This window comes from Brassica oleracea, chromosome C9, assembly GCF_000695525.1.
Source record: "Brassica oleracea var. oleracea cultivar TO1000 chromosome C9, BOL, whole genome shotgun sequence".
Lineage (NCBI taxonomy): Eukaryota > Viridiplantae > Streptophyta > Magnoliopsida > Brassicales > Brassicaceae > Brassica > Brassica oleracea.
This window is the reverse complement of record NC_027756.1, coordinates 23550174-23570449: the sequence shown is the minus strand read 5'-3', so window position 1 is coordinate 23570449 and position 20276 is coordinate 23550174. Positions and strand designations below refer to the sequence as shown.

At 30.7% G+C, this 20276-nt stretch overlaps 2 protein-coding genes across 2 annotated transcripts in view; one reads left to right on the top strand and one right to left on the bottom strand.

Moving 5' to 3' along the window:
• The first annotated feature begins 13020 nt into the window (after positions 1–13020).
• LOC106319089 (K(+) efflux antiporter 3, chloroplastic) lies at positions 13021–17560 on the top strand. Its single transcript, XM_013757312.1, has 18 exons — positions 13021–13389; positions 13532–13870; positions 13976–14077; positions 14160–14240; positions 14435–14536; positions 14732–14809; positions 14917–14985; positions 15167–15217; positions 15298–15411; positions 15485–15586; positions 15663–15797; positions 15883–16064; positions 16160–16295; positions 16371–16442; positions 16510–16611; positions 16690–16851; positions 16942–17031; positions 17113–17560. The coding sequence occupies exons 1-18, from the start codon at positions 13339–13341 to the stop codon at positions 17464–17466; spliced, it is 2322 nt and encodes a 773-aa protein (XP_013612766.1). The 5' UTR covers positions 13021–13338; the 3' UTR covers positions 17467–17560.
• Positions 17561–19309: 1749 nt separating this feature from the next.
• LOC106314604 (post-GPI attachment to proteins factor 3-like) overlaps positions 19310–20276 on the bottom strand; it is a 1178-nt gene continuing 211 nt past the window's right edge. Inside the window, exons 2-5 of the mRNA XM_013752451.1 lie at positions 20125–20231; positions 19947–20004; positions 19692–19879; positions 19310–19608 (exon numbers count right to left, since the gene is read on the bottom strand). Coding sequence (XP_013607905.1) covers positions 19310–19608; positions 19692–19879; positions 19947–20004; positions 20125–20231 — 652 coding nt within the window. The remainder of the gene's footprint in view (positions 19609–19691; positions 19880–19946; positions 20005–20124; positions 20232–20276) is intronic.

Here is a 20276-nt window from a genome sequence, read left to right as displayed (position 1 = left end):
ATTCAGCCAAAACCACAAAATCAAGTTTTTCCGCCAAAACAGGAAAATTGAGTTTTGCCGCCAAAACCACAAAACCGAGTTTTTCCGCCAAAATATGAAAAACGAATTTTCTCGCCAAAACTGCAAAATCAAATTTCCCGCCAAAACCGAAAAAATCAATTTTAATTTATGGCGGGAAAACTCGATCTTGCGGTTTTGGCGGAAAACCCCAATTGTGATTTTTTCCCGAAAAGCCTGACTTTTCGTTTTTGGCGGGAAACTCAAAAATTTTGTTTTTGGCGGGAAACGCAAAATTTTCGTTTTTGGCGGGAAAAACTCGAGTTTACGATTTTGGTGGGAAAACTCAGGTTTGTGATTTTGGCGGGAAAACTCATTTTCCGGTTTTGGTCAGAAAAATCGATATTTTGGTTTTGCCGGTAAAACTCGGGTTTGTGGTTTTGGCGGAAAACTTGATTTTTGGTTTAGGCTGGAAATTTTTTGTTTTTGGCAGGAAAAACTTAATTTTGCGGTTTTGGCGGGAAACTCGATTTGTGGTTTTGGCGAAAAAAACTTAATTTTTCGGTTTTGGCGAGAAAACTCGATTTTGATGCTCAACAAATTAGAAGAAAGAATCATATCATATCTTAATTTTTCTAATTTTATACTTAAAATTTAAGAACAAAAATAAATGAAATATATTTTTCATTTAAGTGGGCTAACCCTGGTACCAGCCCTAACCCTGGTACCAGCCCTAACCCTTGATTAAAATATGGTTAAAATATGGCTCGATTAAAACAGAGTTGGGCTTATAATAAACAAAAGAAGATTGGGACTAACCATGTAGTTAACATCCCTGATGCCTTTTCTTTCTTGTTTTCACTCAAGAGTGTGAAAAAGACGGAAATAAGAGTCATGTATAGGTGTGCCCGTATAAATAGTGTTGTGGTGGTCTCTCTTGTTTTTGTTTGTATTTTGTTTTAGTTATAGACATCACTTTGGTCATTGTTTGACACTACTATTTTCACAATTTATGATTGTGATTTTCTGAATAGTTTGAATATTGTTCCTGGATGCTTTTCATAGCTAGTTTGAATTCGACGTGGTAAATTCAATCCCAGCACATTCAATTAACATATTCAACCCAACTGTGTATTTGCCTCTAAATGTTATTATAACTGATATTTATCTCTGACTCCCCTTCTATTTTTGAGATTACTACTTTTGCTAATTCTTTTCTTTTATATTTGAAGAAAGAAATGATAGTTCTCTATTTTCAGAGAGAAAAATAGAGGAATACCCATGGAGTCAAATATTATTCTATTTTATAGTTACTATATTATAGAAGAAGATATCGAAAATACTATATTAGAATTAGGTCTAGAATTATTATTTTGGATCCGGAATCGATCCGAGATCCGCTCCTGAAAAAAGATATCTGGGAAGTCTGAATCCAGATCTAGATAGTAAAATATCAAATCCGTCAAAACTGAATCTGGATCCGAATATCTTGATTTTTAGGTCTGGATATCCGGATCCATATTTCTAAAAGGTTTTAAATTTTTAATAATTATATTTAATATATTATCATTCATACATAAAATTAGTTTTATAATGTTATATTTTAATTCTAATATTATATACATATAAATATATTTATAATTTTGTATAAATATTTAATTTATATATTATTTTAGAATTTTAGTTTTTTTTTATGAATCCGGATCCGGATACCCACAGGTAGTACGATATCTAGAAAAATATCGGAAATCCGGAGGTCACGGATCCAGATTTTAATTACACGGATCCGACGAATCCAGGTCTGGATACCTTAAATTTTCCGAGTATCCGGATCCGTCACACCCCTAATTAGATTGCTCTTGGTCTTTAAACTATAGATTAATTAATTATATTATCATATCATAATCTTTAAACATAGGATTTAAAACCTTCAGTCACATTATGACAAATCAACATTTTATTATGTTATTTCTAAAATTGTCAATATTACTAAAAATTGTTTATTTCAAAATAAAATATAAATCATTTTAAATATGGTAAACTTACAAAAGTCAAATAATTATATATAAGTAAACTTAATATATAATATATTTTCGAAAACTAACATAAAATATCATACAAATATAATAAATAACTTAAAAATGCAAAATATTTAAACAATTAGAACTATATAAATTTAAAACACGTGATTTTAAAAATATAGGTTATATGCTATTGAAATTATTCAATAATATGACTTAAAACCACTACAAGAAAAAACCAGTATTAACACATATGATTTAAAACAACTAATTATAATATGAAAAATCATTATTTTAGTTTAATATATTCAAAAAATTCAATATTTCCAAAAATTTGTTTATTTCAAAATAACATAGAAATCAATATCAAATAAGGAAAGTTAACAGAAATAAAAGTTTATATATATAAGTTAACTGAATATATAATAAATTTAAATTTTTTAAAAAAAATTATTTAAAACCTAGATGATGACTAATATAATTTAAAAACTATATAAATTTATAAATATACCAATCGTATTATGACACATCATTATTTTAGTTTTTTATTTATAAAGATGTCAATATTTTCAAAATTGTTAATTTAAAATAAATAATAAACCTATATCAAGTAAGTTAAGTTAATAAAACTATAACATTATAAATAATTAAAATTCATGTATAAAATATTTTTCGAAATGTAACAGTGAATAAAATACAAACTAATAAGTATTTTAAAAATGCTAGACTCTTAAAAGTTATAAGTAAATAAATTTAACTCATGATTTTTCAAATATTAGGCTATATGCTAATGAAAAATAACATATAATATATATATATATATATATATAAGTTAAAGGTATAAATAATTGAGAATGTTCACACAATATTTTTAAAACTTCAAAAATATATTAAACCATCATTATAAAACTAAGGCTATAAGCCACTGAGAATATACACATAGGATTATAAACAACCAATCAAAATATGAAAAACATAATTCTAGGTTACTATTTTTTTTTAATGGTAAAATTTTCAAATTGATTATTTCAATACAAAATGGTTCCAATATTAAATAACTAATAAATAAATCATTAAAATGTAATTGAATCATATTTATATATACACAAATATTTGGAAATTTAACATAAATCTATATTATTTAAATCATAGAAGTCTTCAACGTCAATGTTTAATAAACTTTCATTTTCTATACAATTAAAATGACTTTTTAATATTTTTTTATTAATTCATGTGTATTAGTCAATATTGGGGCTCCTGGATGAAATTCATAACTTATTTGGTGATAAATATGAGATTTCAAATATTTATGTTTACTAATGTTTCTAGCTAATTCTAGAAGATTTTTTGGAGAAATCTTCTATGTTAGATTTTTAAAAGTGTTAAGTAAATTCAATGTATCTTTTTAACTTTCAAAAGTGTTAAATAACTTCAAGAATATCAAATCATGTGATGTAATGTGTCTTTTTAGATTATAAGAAATAATTTTGAACTTACATGAGATTTAAAATTTCAACTTTAACTTAAAATTCAAGTTTGCTCTTTTGTGAATTTGCCTAAGTTTTCTTCTGAAGTCTTCTCTCTTAGTTTTAGTAAATTTGACTAAGTTTTTGTGTTATTGTGTTTTGTTATAAGTTGGTAGAATGGTTAAAAAAATTCTTGGTACGTTGTATCAATAACTTCAAAAATGTCAAGTACTTTGGGAAAAACATGAACATATATACCAAATTCTTTTGATTAACATCTCTTCAAGTTTACAAAAGAATTCACAACTAAAATAGTAGACATACAAATCATAAAACATACCATAAACAAAACTATTACACATGGAGCTAGATATCATTCCTCAACATATATAAGCTTGGACTCCACTTGGCATCATTCTTTTGTACCACCTTGCGCAGAAGACTTCCCGAAGACTTTGCGGGAAGTCTTCTAGCATAAAATACATTAGAAGACTTCCCAAGAAGTCTTACAAGAGTCTTCCAAGAGTCTTCTGAGAGTCTTCAAAGAGTCTTCTGAGAAGTATTTCAAAATCTGACTCAGATCTGAAAAAATCTGCATTTTCAAAAGCATTCAAATGGCTTCAAAATAGAGAAAACTTCAAAAATAAATTCTTTATGCTTAAATAATTAACAAAACAATCACATTAGGTTGAATCTATAACTTTTTAGAATCTAATTATAAAACACACAAAATACATATCCAAAATTTGTATCACTTTGGGCATAAGACTTCAGAAGACTTCCTCAAGACTTCGTGAGAAGTCTTATAGTATAAAATGCATTAGAGGATTTCCCAAGAAGTCTTTTGAGAGTCTTCCAAGAGTCTTCTGAGAAGTTTTCCAAAGTCTAACTCAGATCTGAAAAAAATCTGCATATTCAAAAACATTCAAATGACTTCAAAACAGAGAAATGTTCAAAAATAAAATTTTTTAATGCTTAAACAATAAACAAAACAATCAAATTAGGTTGAATCTATAAATTCTTAGAATTTAATATATAAACACACACAAAGTACATATCCAAAATTTGTACCACTTTTGGAAAAAGACTTCGGAAGACTTCCTGAAGACTTCATGGGAAGTATTCTAGAATAAAATGCATTAGAAGATTTTCCAAGAAGTCTTCCGAGAGTCTTCCAAGAGTCTTTTGAGAAGTTTTTCAAAGTCTGACTCAGATCTGAAAAACCTGCAAATTCAAAAGACTTCAAAAAGAGAAAAACTTCTAAAATATAATTTTATACTTAAATATTAAACGAAACAGTCACATTAAGTTGAATCTATAGCATTTTAGAATCTAATATATATTTTTTTTTTTTGTGCAACAGAATCTAATATATAAAACACACAATAATACATATCCAAAATTTATAGATCTACCTTTGAAGGAGTGAAAGATGAGAACCATGTTATGAAAAATCTGCAAAAAGAAGATAAATTAGTGAGAAGACATAAACAAAAAAATGAGAAATAGATTTAAAGTTTGATGTTTTGATGTTCAAAAAGATTAGAGAGAAGTTGGAGAGTTTTTGAGTGAGAAACATTACATTTCGTTGCAGCCATTTGAAAGGAAGAAAGATAATGTGTAAATTTTCTTTATATATGGAGACAAAAATTCCAATTAGGTTAAATATTTTCGATACAGAATATTTCTTGGGAAGTCTTCTAGGAGAAGACTTCTTTCTAGATCCAAAAATCAAATACATAAGAAGACTTCTGGAAGATTTCTGGAAGACTTCGCTTTAGGCGGGAAACCTAAATTCTATTAAAATTTAGGCGGGAATACGTCAGAAGACTTCTGGAAGTCTTCTAAAAGTTTTTCAAACCATGACCTAATCAAATAACTAACTAAATAGCAAAAAACAATTTTTTTTTTTACAGCAGCAAAAAACAATTCATTAAACTTAAAATCAACTTATAAAGCGTTTAATATACACAAAACTAAACACATGTAAGTCAAATTTTTTTAAAAAAAGTTAAGATTCTAAAATGAAACCCTAAATACAAACAATACTATAACATGTGTTACTAAACCCTAAACCAAAGTCTTACAGACCCTATAACCAAATAACTAAACAAAAACACTTCCCTAAACTTAAAAGAAACTTAGAAAGTGTTTAAATCAAGTAATTAGATAGTCACTAAACACATATATTTCAAACTAAAAAAAAATTAAAAGATAATATTTCAAAATCTAACCTTAAAAATACCAACAATACTATAACATATGTTACCAAAACCTAAACCGAAAGCTATCATGACTCAATCTACATCCATTCATCTTTGTTAAAAATAATTTAATTTTAGTAAATCTAAATTTCATAATTTAGAAATGTTTATTAATACATGATTTTGATTTTTTTCTCTTTCAAAATATTTTTTATAAAATTTATTAATTACTTTTAAAATCTAATACATGAGAAGACTTCCCCTAGAAGACTTCTACAAGACTTCTGGAAGACTTCGATTTAGGCGGGAACCTAAACTCTTCTAAAATTTAGGGGGAACCCTAAATTATACTAAAATTAAGGTGAGATATGTCAGGAAACTTTTTGGGAAGTCTTCTGTGAGTCTTCCAGACCCTATAAACCAAATAACTTTAAAAGCAAACATTTCCTTAAACTTTTAAGATACTTAGAAAGTGTTTAAATCAAGTTATTAGATAGTCACTAAACACATATAGGTCAAAAAAAATTAAAAAAAAAAACAAAAGATAAAGATTTCAAAATCTAACCCTAAATATACCAACAATATTATGACATATGTTACCAAACCCTAAACCAATGACTATCTTGAGTTGATCTACTTTCACTCATATATGTTGAAAATAATTCAATTTTAGTAAAAAATAAATTTACATCATTTAGAAATGTTTATTATTACATGATTTCAATTTTTTTTTCCATCAAAATATTTTTTATAAAAAAATTAAATTATTTTTAAGATCTATTGAACGAGAAGACTTACAAAGAAGTCTTCTCATGCAGAAGATTATAATGGTAAAACTGATCAATACATGTTTTTTGTTTAGTCATAAAAGGTTGTAATTTCTCTAGCCTTTTAGATTACTTTTGCATTTGATTGAATTTGAGGTACAGTTTTGTATTTAAAATCAAATTTTGAATCATTTTTGGCAATTTCCTAAAAAAAAATCCAAATTACAACAAAGGATAGCTGCCCCGCGCGTAGCGCGGATAAACCACTAGTTATTAATAAAATCTAGGTCAAGACTTGGATCTTCGATTTGATTGATCACACCGTGGATAACGGTTTTGCTATCGATTTGTTCACTGTTGACATACCCGAACCCAGATGATCCTCTTGTGCCAGAGATAGCTCTTATGTACAGCAGATAAAACCAAGTACGAGTCAACTGCGAGAAGCTGGACACAGAAGTACGCCATGGGATGATAAAGACTCTCAAATGGTGGTCGAAGACCAGCAAAATCTTAAAACGTCATTTCTCATTCAAATATAATAATATATCAAAACTGCATTTGTTGGAGTTTAGTAAACGCTATTATGTGATCATAATCGAGCAACTTATAAGCTCTTTCTCCTCTCCTGTGTCTTATTTCAACAACTTAATATGAAAACTTATGAAAAGTACACCTAGAATCCCAATTTTGTAGTACATCTGACTTGGAGTGAGACACTCACACATAAAAACAAGACAACCATTATTGCTATAAAGGACTGGCCAAAACTCTTGAACGAAGGTTCTCTCAGCAACCAAATCTTACATAGTGAAAAAGGCAAATAGCTCAACTCCCTTGGCATCTTTCATTTCATATAACTCAGACAACAAAAGATACAAACAGATAGTAACATTGGAAAATTCACAAATGTGATTGTTTTTTTTTTACAAAACACAACTTTTTATTTTAGAAAGTTTTGCCATATACAAATTGATGGGTTGTTAAGCACATATATTTATTTTGTAGATTTAACTTAACTATTAATAAAAAGGGAACGTATGGGTATTATTTGAGCAGAAAAGTATAATTTTGGTCGCTCAAAATTGTGAAAAAGAATAGTAAAAGTTTGGAATCTATAACTGATAGGATTCATTTCAGTCAATAGTCAATTCTTGTTGTTGTGCGTATGTTTCCTTTTGTGCACTCTCTTAAATTTGTAACGTAAAAAAAATACTAAATATACGTTGACATCAAACCAGTAACGTTTTGGAATGCATTACTACAAATCTTATTGATTTGTTTTTCTACTCTACAATCATCTCAGGCGGTAAAGGGACTTCGGCTGAGGTGCCCGCAATCACGAGTTCGAGCCCCGGCCACAGCGGATTTAACATGGTTTCCGTTTGGCCTCCAGAACCTTCTTCGCCAGTTCCGGTTGGACGTGGTGGGATAGTCGGACTAAGTGAGAGGTCCGGATACCTGGATTATCAAAAAAAAAAAAAAAATGGATTAAAAAAAAAAAAAAAAAAAAAAAACATCTCTTCAACAAACGCACTACTAACAACAAACCAATAACGTTTTTGAGGGTTTTACTACAAATCTCACTAATCTGTTTTTCTATGTTATCAGTTTTCCCTTCCGCACGTGTCCTTGCATTCATTGTCTTGCTTAATATTCTCTTCAGTAGGCCTGGGACGGATCGGGTATCCGGGCAATTTTAAGATATCCGGATCCGGATCCTTATCCGGCGGATCCATAATTTTACTATCCTTATCCGGATCCGGGGTTCGCGGATATCCGGGTGTCGGATATCCTTCTAAAAATTATAATATCCGGCGGATATCCGGATCCGGATTTGGATCCTTAAAATAAATAAAAAATAATATTAATATATATAAAATATTAACAATAATTTAAAAATAAAAATATATATAATGTTTTTTATTATTTCTATGTATAATATTACAAAATTTACATAAAATTTATATATACTATTATAAAAATGAAAATATATTAAATAAAATTAGTTTTTATATATAGATATTACTATTTTTGAAATAGTTATTAATAAAATTTACGGATCCGGATATCCGGACTAAAAAATCAAGATATCCGGATCCGGATTCGGCTTTGACGGATCCAACATTTTACTATCCGGATCCGGATTCGGCCTCTCCGGATATCCGGATTTTCGGATCGGATCCGGATCGGATCACGGATCGAATCCGGATCTCGGATAAAAGTTCCAGGCCTACTCTTCAGTGATACAATTTTATTCCGTAGACTTTTAAGTCCTATAAAATTAACGATATAATAATCTTTTATGACAAGTTTTCTTAACAATTGGATGATCAATATTCATTTTCCGGGCCGCTTCTTCGATTGGAAGATCAATACACATTTTTATCTTCCAATTGAATAAGTTGTTTGAAAAAGAGTATTTGTTCTACAATTGCTAAAAATGATTATAATCATTACTTTTTAGAAAACTGAAAATCTACAAAAGAAAATTACATCATTCAAAAGGATGTTAAATATGACAACAAATGTAAAAGTGAAGAAAACGTGCTGAATATGAAATTGATAGATTGGAAATCAACGAGATTTGTAACAAAAGTGTTCAAGTAGTTTTGAGATAATTAAAGACAACTTGCGTCAGTTACCCCATTGTTCATCACAAAGTATAATCACCATATTTATTCCCTTTGCTTATTACCTGTTGTAATCGTTTGAAAAAAGAAGCTTAAAGGCTTGTTCAATTTTTGCGTATTCTCTTAAATTTGTAACAGTAATCCAGCTTTAAAAAAAATTCAATGTACGTTGTCAACAAATCAGTAACGTTTTTCAGTGCTTTACTACAAATCTCATTGATTTGGTTTTCTAATCTATAAATATTCTCTTCAACAAACCTACTACTAACAATAAACCAATAATGTTTTGTAGTGATTTACTACAATTCTCAATGTTTTGTGTTCCTAATTTATCAGTCTTCTCTTCAACATGCATCTTTACTTTTATATTTGTTGTGGTGCTTAACAACGTCTTCAGTGGTGCAACTTTCTTGTACAGACTTTTAAATTTTCTATGAAACCAACAATATAGCAAGTTAAATCTGAAGGACATCAATATGCATTTTAATCTTCCAATTGTAGAAGTTGTTCAGAAAAAAAAATCATTATCGTACAATTGTCAAGAAGTTATTATGTTCTTAGCACTTTATTCAATGATGAGTTTTTTCGAGAAATTTAAGTTTTTCTGCGAGGTCAATGAAGGATATAACCCTCTGATCCTACAAATCTTCTTGATAATTCTACTCACTCTTGGAACAATTTCTTCGGTATCAATACTATTAAAATGCATACTAATGTCCTTTAGCATTAATTTGTCCTACAATTGTGATGATCTTGTTTATTTCTTTCATTATTACCGGTTCGGATCATTCTAAACATAAATAGTAAATAATCTAGATTTTATACTCGCACTAATAATTTTAGTTTATGATTTATAATAATTGTAATTTTCTGAAATGGAAGTTTATATAAATATTTTTTTGTGAAAATGTATTTAAAATAGGATTTTCTGTTTTTAATTTATGTTAATTTGTTTATCACATTATATCTTTTAAAATAATTATTTCTTAGCTATTTATTGTTTGAATTTACAAATGTATAAATCATATTTGTAAATGTATTTATAATGTTTATAATTTATAATTTTTATATTTTTAATATTATGTATTTTTCTCGATGCATAGAAATTGGTAATACACTATTGTAAATATTTTTATCATACATTTTACCTATTTTATCATACATTTTACCTATCATGTTGCTCGTTTAATATGACTACAATTGTAGTTGTTTTTTATCATACATTTTTATTATTTTCGTACATCTTAATCAGACATTAAAATTACCTATCGTGATTCTTGATTAATATAGATAAAATGTATGATTAAAATTTTTCACTACACTGTTGAATTCATATTGTGTATGATAATATGTATGTTAAAAGTTATAGTACATTTTACCTATCTTCTTATTTGATAAATTGATTAGCATATCTATATATTATATCACCATACTGATAAATACATATTGACCATTCTTCCTATTGTTCTTAAAGTGTCTTTCACACTCTACTCTCTTGTTGGTATTCTATATAAATTTTATTTAAAATTGATCTAACTTATTGACTTGCGTCAGTAGACATTGTATTTTTAAATTATTTATTATAAACATTATTTTCTAAATATATTTATTCAAAAAACTCGTATGAGATCATTTTGTTTTTATGTATTATAAGAAGTCGATAGATTATATCAGTGAATCGGGTTAGATTTATAGGAAGTTATCATTTGGTTTGCTTTATTTTAATGACCTTAATATTTAAAAGGATCCTGTAAAAGAATTTTTCCTATGTTTGTTTACATATTTGATATTAATTTTCTTTTTCTTTTCAAAATATGTTTTTTGGAAATCTTGATATTTTAAAATTCTTTGTGTAGATTTTTAATATTATGTAGCTTCTAATTTTAAATATATGTGTTTAAATTTTTATAGCTTTGATTTTCAAAGTTTGTATTCTTTTAAAAAATATTATTTATATGTAAAATTTCAAAATTAGTATATATATTAAGTTGATTCTTTTAGTGAGTTTTTTAGATTACTTTAATTTTTATGGAATTCTATTGTTTTGAACTAACTATTTTTGGAAATTTTGAAGTTTTAGAAAATAGTAAAATTTTGTAATGATTTTTCATTTTTAACTGGTGGTTTTAAATTTTATGTGGACAATCTCAATTGCTTATTTAACTAACTTATTAGACATATTAAATAAAACTTATATAAGATCATTTAAATTTATGTATTATATAGAGCATATAATTTTATATGTGAATCTGATTATAGATTTAGGAAAACTCATCATGTAGTTTGTTTTATTGTTAGTGACTACATTTAAAATTTTAATTATTGATGAGTAGATAAATTTATTAATTTTTTTTATTGAAAAGAAACAGTTTCAAATTCATAGATACACTACTTATTAACAATATGTATTTCACACAAAGTTGAATATTCTTACCTGCAGTTTTCATTTTAAATAATTTTTTTGTTAATATAGTGAAATTCACAGAATGAATTGCTAGGTAGAAAGAACAAAAACTGAAACCATTCACTCTTTTAATATTTTTTTTAAAACACTTGTATAGTATATTACAAATTTAGCTGATTATTTACACTCTATACAACTACTTCATAAATATTAAAAACTTATGTATTAAATTTCAGGTTGATCTTAGTTTATAGCAATATGGATATATATTAATATATTTACACTTTATTCTATGTTTTAACATATTTTAGAAGATTCTTTTCAAAAAAATTGGCATGTATACAAAGTTAATTATTTTTAATAAGTTTAGCTATGTTTGTTTACATTATTTCATATAATTTTTTATTTTAAAATAATTTTTTTATTGAATATAATTTTTTTGATTGAATATCAAATTTATTGATCAAAATAGAATATTTACAAATCTAGAGACTGAAATATTTAACCTAGTAGACAAAAAGAATGAAAGAATTTGTGGCTGCTATGTTTACGAGCTAACTTTGAACCAACGCCTGAGCAGCCCCTCCAACGGGTGGCCCATGGTGTAACGGAGTGATAAAATGCGGTTCCGAATTTGTTTGTCAATAGTACGAGTAAGCATCTCCACTGTAACTCAATTACCTCCGTGACGTCGAGAGTTCCGCTCTCTCCAAATGGTGTACACAACTGTTTGGAAAAACATTCTCATAAGAACGGAGTCTAAACGAGTACGGCCTGGTTGCAGCAGTGACACGATCATGTCATTCTAGTCAGGCGTAATGTCCTCTCCGATAAGTTGTCCTGCAGTGTTTAACCAAACCATAAAGGAGAAAGAGAATTTACTGAATATATTAAAATCATTACAAATTAATAAAATCAAATTAATAAAATCAACAAATCATATTTTTTTAACGTCTGATTAATTATATCATTATAACGATGAAAAATATTACATAGACGATTTTACAGCCGACAATTCTACCATCATATAAGAATGCACGTCTGACTGCATCACTCCGAACCGTCCTATGAAATCCATGTTCGATGATACGTTCTGCACCATGCTGAAGACCTCTTGTAACTTTTTCTGAAAACCAGACTTTCTGGTGTAGAATCATTAATGACATTAATCTTAGTCAAACAACTTGATTAAAAGGGCTTCCACAACGAATTATATTTCAAATAAAAAAATTATATAAATCAATTAATTTTTAATTTAAGAGTTATTATAAAACTAAGCTCAATTATTAATACTACGCGTGAGTATAAAATATAGTTATCTAAAAGGCTCGTGAAAACACATTATCCACAATGACATGTGCCAAATATAATCCCTTACCGAACCAGACATAACCGGTTTCCGGTTTAAACGTCAGCAAGAAGAGCCCCAAAGATGTCGTCTTCTACAACCAGAATCCGTCTGTGTGGCTTGTAATAAGGCTTCAATATCAGCGAAGTCTTCAGGTAATATCCACAAAAAAATATAATAATACCATATAAAAAGAATCTTTCTCTCTCTAGAGTCTAGACTGTGAAAGTTCTCTCCTTTCGCTATCTTTCTTACTCCCTACCCCTTGTATGTATATACGTATATATAATCACATATCTGGAGATACACAAGGTGTTCTCGTGCCTGACGTGGGCTATTATCTCCCTTAACTTCACACGCAGAAGCAGGAGTCTTGGTCCTGTAATATTATCCACTTGCGAAGAAAAAAAAACATTAAAAGTTTTGAGTTTTTAGAGCCTATTATGGATGACGAAAGTTAATGCCTTTAGGCTTTAGTTCTGTGGATTCAATCTCAAAATGGCTATTAGTACTATGCTAGGGTCCATCTCTTGTTGCCCCTCTTCCAAGGTACTTCTTCTTCTTCCCCCTTACTTGAAATCTCAAGTTTTGTGCATTAATTGAATCTCTACTGTCTCAAAGCTTAAATAGCACAAAGGTGACATTGATTCTTGTTGCTGGTTCTGATTTAGGGGTTTTAATTTGGTTCCAGGGGTATGAGGTAGCTAAACAACACAGTGGTCGATTGAAGCAATGTGTTTTCACGGTGAGAGCGTGTGTGCCTGTGTATTGTGAAGGTGTATTAAAGAACAAGTTGCATTCTTTTGGTGGTAGAGGTTTAGTTGAAAGAAGGGCTTTTCTGGCTACTTCTAGAAGGTTGTATTTCCGAGGTAGATGGTCTGAGTCCTCAGGGAGGAGAGTGGAGACTTATGCAGGAGTAGATGTAGCAAGTGCTGTTGATGTCATCAACGATCTTGGTTTCGATACTTTGACGTTCTTGATGGTCACTGTTATCATTGTCCCTGCCTTCAGAGTCCTCAAAGCCAGTCCGGTATTAACCAAAATTCTACTTTGGGGTTTGGTTGGTTTATAATCTTCTGTTATATATTATTAACGTTTTTGTGTAATTTTGTTGTTTTTTTTTTTATTTTGGTAGATACTTGGTTTCTTCTTTGCTGGTGTTGTGCTCAATCAATTTGGTTTTATTAGAAATCTCACAGATGTTAAAGTTCTTTCGGAATGGGGGATTCTTTTCCTGGTGAGTTTTTTTTTTGAATAATAATAATGTTAGCTTTATGCATCGAGTTATGATTTGGCTTGACCTGATTGTTTTCTTGCAGCTCTTTGAGATGGGTCTGGAGCTTTCACTTGCTCGTCTGAAGGCTCTTGCAAAATTTGCTTTTGGCATGGGATTATCTCAGGTAAACCGCTTATATTCCTTCCTATAACTTCACTTCTGTCAGATAAAACATCTCAAGAGTTGAGAATCTCTAGGAATTGGTTTCAGTATGCAACTTTATAGACTCTACATCAGAATTTGTTAGATCATTGTTTTGTTTAATGTTGACCTTAGGTTTATTCTGTTTTATTTTGATTATTTTCCCTGTTATTGAAGGTTTTGTTATGCACGCTTGCATTCACCGCTTTTGAGCTCCCACCAAATGGAGCCATAGGAACAAGAATTCTCGAATTCCTCTTTCATTCAAGGCCTGACTTGGTAACGCCTTTCACTTGGCGTCTTCTTAATATCCTCTTGGCAATATAGTTAGTACCTATTGTACCATAAATTCAAATCCTGCAAACTTAATAGAAGCTTCTTTTCCCAATGTGATCATGGTGTTATAACTGCCAATCTCTGATGCTTCATTCTAGTCTCAGAGTTATATCCTCATATTATCTATACTTTCTCCAGGTCAACATCAGAAGTATTGATGAGGCCATTGTCATTGGCGCTGCGCTATCATTGTCTTCTTCAGCTTTTGTTCTACAGGTATTACCACAGTTGCAATAATAGTCAGACACTATCTAGGAAGACCAATCAAAGACTGAGTAGGCTTCTGTCATAATAAAGTATTGACAACGTAAAAAATGTAACAGCTTCTTGCAGAGAAGGGTGAGCTACCTACAAGATTTGGCTCAGCAACCTTAGGGATTCTTCTTCTACAGGTTCTGCTTATCCAGTATATCTTCTATCCGATTATGCAATTTTAGGTTTGGGAAAAAGATCTCCTTGTGTGGAAAAATTCACCAAAAACATTTATGCAAAAATCTTGCTGCAAACATCTGAACTAGACAAACACTTTCGCTTACTGTACTATACTATACTCCTTGCCTTGCTTGCTTGCAGGATATAGCTGTTGTACCTTTACTAGTTGTTCTTCCGGTGTTGGAGAGCCAGGTACCTTTGGCTATCTCCTTATATCAGTGTTAACTTAGACCATTTCACCTTAATATCTTTAATCTCTGTAACTTTGCAAGAATCTTGTTGGGGAAAGCATCTTGCCCATGCTTGCAAAAGAAAGTGCAAAGGCTCTTGGTGGGTTGGGCATTCTCTCCCTTGGTGGAAAGTTCCTTCTCCGTAGAATCTTCGAGGTAACGTTCTTAACGTAGAGGACAAAGTTTTATTTGGTGCATTGCTTAACAATAAGCGCAAAACAATATTCAGGTTGTTGCAGAAACCAGAAGCTCGGAAGCTTTTGTGGCCCTTTGCCTTCTCACAGTTGCTGGGACTTCACTTCTCACTCAAAAGCTTGGTTTCAGCGACACGGTTTGATTTTAACTTCTCTTCAATATGCAAATTAAATGCCATCTAATGTCCTAAACTCTATTTTCTTACTGTGAAGCTTGGAGCTTTTCTTGCTGGAGCACTTCTTGCGGAAACTAATTTCAGGACACAAATAGAAGCTGATATTAGGCCATTCAGAGGTTTGCTTCTTGGTTTGTTCTTTGTAACCACAGGAACTTCCATTGACATGGAGGTAAAGTTGTTATATTTGCATAAAGATTCTCAGCTGAAACGTTTCAGTGTTCATGCTCATATGTGGTTGAAAACTTTCTTTGCAGGTTCTGTTTAGAGAATGGCCTAATGTCCTCACACTCTTGGCTGGTCTGATTGTGATCAAAACACTGATTATAACCGCACTCGGTCCCAGAGTTGGACTCACACTCCAAGAAAGCGTAAGAATTGGTTTCCTTCTTTCTCAGGGAGGAGAATTCGCATTCGTTGTCTTCTCTCTAGCCAACAGGTCTTTACCATTACTCAAACATCTCCAAAAAAAACAGATTTAGACTTTTCCTTTCTAGTTATGTGATTATGATGGTTACAATCATATATGTGCAGGCTAGGAGTGCTTCCACTTGAGCTGAACAAGCTTCTCATCATCGTAGTTGTTTTGTCAATGGCGTTAACACCAACGCTTAACCAACTTGGAAGAAGGGCAGCTGATTTTATTGATGAGAAAATTGGTAACGAAGAGGTAATCTTTATAAGTTTCTAAACAATAGTGTTTTTTGCATCGATTCCATCACCCTGATATGGACATGTTCTGCAGAATGAAGATGAAGAAGTGAACTTCGACGTTAGTGAATCAATCGTCATCATTGGATTTGGACAAATGGGTCAGGTAAAAAGTTTATCACTTTCCATATCTTTCCTGGGAAAAAAAAAGTTGAAGTTGTGGTTTCATACAGGTTCTGGCAAACTTCTTGTCAACGCCATTGGTCTCAGGAGTAGATAGTGATCTCGTGGGATGGCCTTATATTGGTTTTGATCTTAATCCTGCTGTAGTGAAGGTCTGAAAACACAGCTTCACAGAGATTTTGTTTGTTGACATGTTATAAACTGGTTTGTCTCTTCTTCTTTTGTGGCAGGAGTCAAGGAAACAAGGTTTCCCTATATTGTATGGAGATGGATCTAGGCCATCGGTTTTGCAATCTGTAGGTGTTTCATCTCCTAAAGCAATCATGATAATGTATAAAGGCAAGAAGAGAACCACTGAAGCTGTTGAGAGACTCCGTCTTGCCTTCCCTGCGGTTCGATTATCCCACTACTCTTTCAGTTAAGTTCCAACAATGGCTATAGCTTTGGAGTTAAACTGTGGTTGCTTTTAACTTTTTGACCAGACTAAAATATATTCAAGAGCTCAAGATTTACCGCATCTTCTTGAATTAAAGAAAGCAGGAGCCACGGATGCAATTCTTGAAAATGCAGAGGTAAAATCTCATTTTGGAATCTTTTTGGTTAGTGAGAGTTTAGATCTGAACGTGAGTTTTGTTTTGCTGTTTGGTTCACAGACAAGTCTACAGCTTGGTTCGAAGATGTTGAGAGGATTTGGAGTAATGTCTGATGACGTGAGCTTCCTGAGTAGAGTTTTTAGAGATTCAATGGAGATTCAAGCTCAAGATGAAATCACTGCTGCTGAAACCAATGCTGCTGCTGCTGCTGCTTCACAAGTTCCACCGCTCATGAAACCGATGCGAATGAAGGCTTCTGATACTGCAGATCTCCAGCTCGTTAAGCCAGTGCAAGTAAAAGCTTCTGATTCAAAGGTAGACTCTGCAGAAGTTCTTCAAGAAACAGATGATGGTTTGAGTCAGCCTGAGACTGATAATGGGCTTGTTGGTAAAGCTGAGAAAGCTCCAGAGTAAACACAACAAAAAAAGATTGATACTCCCACATTCTAACAATTTTTTTTATGAAATGTGCAGTAAATATTTCAAACCAAATTACCAAAAACAAAAATTGTTAGTATTCCTTCTATTTTTAGTTAATAATCTTTTTTAGCTTTCAAATTTTCTGAAAATAAATTAGATCTCAATTATAAATAACGAAATAATAATTTTCTAATAACTTTAAATTAATAATTCAAGAAACTTAATTATTTTATATTTTATAATTTATCATTATTAATTATATATTACAAAAATTTATAGAAATAGAAAAGATATTTTTTTTACATGTTATCATGGTCTGCCAATACCAACAAAAACAACAAGACACCTCTTAATTTTCTATAATAAGGATGACTAAGTTTGAGGTATACTAAAACGAATTAGGCAAATTAATAAAAAGAAATTATTTGTATGAAATTTTCAGTATGATATGAAAAATACCATCAGAGGCAAATCTTATAAGACACTTCAAGGTAGTGCAGTCAGATCTAAAACATGTAGAATTATAGATTTTATAATAGTCTATTTATTATTTATCATAGTTTTGTAAAAAAACATTAAACATCGTTAAAACTTTTGTTAATAAAATTAGGGGACTATAGTATTAATGAAACTAGAGGTTTAGCCTCCGCGCAAGCGCAGAGCTGGGTACGTTGTCGATGCATTGTGTTGTTTTGTGTATGTAATTGTATTGTTTGTTTTTTTGATAAAAGTTAATTTTATCATGTTGTCTATAATTGTCTACGAATAGAGGATTGAAAGTTATACATGTTGATTAGGTAGATCTAACAATGACCATAGTATTCATTTCGTTGTTATTTTTTTAATCTTATATTGGTATAGATTTGATTGACCTCTAGCGTAAAAATGATCAAAGATAACTGAACATTGTAGTTGTTAAGTTACGGTTAAAATAGTGTAAAGGAAAGGGTTTAAATTTTGATTTTAAATTTTTTAAATGTATATGTACAGTAAATAAAATAGTTTTCTTAGTTTACACGGATTTTATTGTGAAACTTCTCAAACGTAGTCTTTTTTGTAAAATTAAAGTAATAAGTGAAGATATTTATATATTTATATTGCTATATAACTATTTAGTATAGAGGTTTAGCGATTTTTTTAATAAAAATGGTTTTGCGGTTTTTAAAAAAAAATTCAATCGCAGACCAAAAAAAGAAATTGGTATAGCTTTATGTTTCAAGAAAATAAATTGGGCTTAAATTGTTTAGGTTTGAAATTTGGTGGGCCTTGGAACATTAGTTTTCTGTGCTTCTAACTCAACCGTTAGGTCGTTTTATTTTTCATCGTCGGGAGAGCTTCTAGGTTTCCTGTTATTAATTCAACCCAATGATCGTCCAACCCACCAAAAGCATCTAGGAGCGTAGTCCCGCGCTTCCGAAAAATATATTTTTTTCAATATGGAACATTATTGTATCAAACATGAGTAAATGTATATAAACTGACCAAGGCTTTCGACTTGTGGTTCCTTGCTGCAATTGTTTTAAGTGACTTTGCGCAATGGTTAATATGGTGTCATGAAATTATTGAAATACTTTAGATTTTGTATGAATGGTCACTAATGCTAATTTTGTTTAATTAAATTAAACCCTACAATTCACACAATTTATGTAAAATCAAATTTTATTAACACAATCATATATAGATCACAAGATTTTCTCATAATATTAACAAAAGTCTTAAGACTCCAAAAAGATTGACAAAAGTCTTAAGACTCAATTGACCAAAAGCAAGGCCAAGTCAAATCTCTGAATAAAAAACATTGAAAACGCTCAAGAAACCTCTGCACTTGTAAGTAAACTTACTTCACCTTTGTCTTAGATTTCTTGAGAAGACTAGAAGTTTTGAACTCAGCATCGTCTCTAATAAAACTCCACCAGAGAATGGTTAGAGGAACTGTGGCGAGGTGCCAAATAGAGTGAGCTTCAAAGTAGCCTCCATACAGAGGGAAGTTATATATATCTAAAAGCATAGCTAAACCTGAAGCTATCACAGCCACCCATAGTTTCCAATTAGAAGGATGCCTAGAAACAGCTGCCCATCTTGCCCATAGGAAAAGCTGAGCGACTCCCATGGCCACACACACAATCATGTTCCAACCTGTAAACAACATTGAACTCACAAAGAATACAGAGAAAAAAAATGGAACTGGTTTCAGATAGGGGAAAGAGTTCTCTGTATACCATAGTAAAGTTTGTAGAAGTTAATGTACAGTACGTGGGTGGTGACTAAAGCTAGTACTGGAGCGGATACCATGACTCTTGCAGCCTCCACCCGAACATCAAAGGTTTTTAGGATGGATACGATGAGTGAGAATCCGAGAACGGCTATTGCAGATGAGTAGTCCAAACTCTTTGTGATGTCAACATCCCTGAGAAACCATAGAGACAGATCACCAAAAGATTATGGATGATAAAAAATAATGTGTAGATGATTACCGAGTGTGGAAAACTGCACTCCAGAACCAAGAGTTCATGGACAGAATCCAACATATTCATAGTAACCCGTCCGTGGGCTCTTCTCATCATGGCTACCATGTCCGTTTCCTGAACAAATACATTAATTATTCCAGTTCTCTAAACATAACATCTAAATGTTGTAGCTTCTCAATCTTACCATGGTATTCTCCATTGAGCCAGACATGCAATGCGTGGCCAACGTTAGAAACTCTAACAGTAGGCTTGCCTCCTTTATTCTTAAGGTCACTGTCATCTATCTTGAACCTATAATATAGAAAATTAATCAGATAAAATTCTTATGTTTCTTTT

Bases quoted from the DNA above. Each gene is read 5' to 3' on its own strand.
- LOC106319089 (XM_013757312.1), top strand. From the start codon at position 13,339: ATGGCTATTAGTACTATGCTAGGGTCCATCTCTTGTTGCCCCTCTTCC. The intron at 13,871-13,975 runs GTATTAACCAAA...TTATTTTGGTAG, and splicing joins GAGTCCTCAAAGCCAGTCCG to ATACTTGGTTTCTTCTTTGC. The intron at 16,443-16,509 runs GTAAAAAGTTTA...GGTTTCATACAG, and splicing joins GATTTGGACAAATGGGTCAG to GTTCTGGCAAACTTCTTGTC.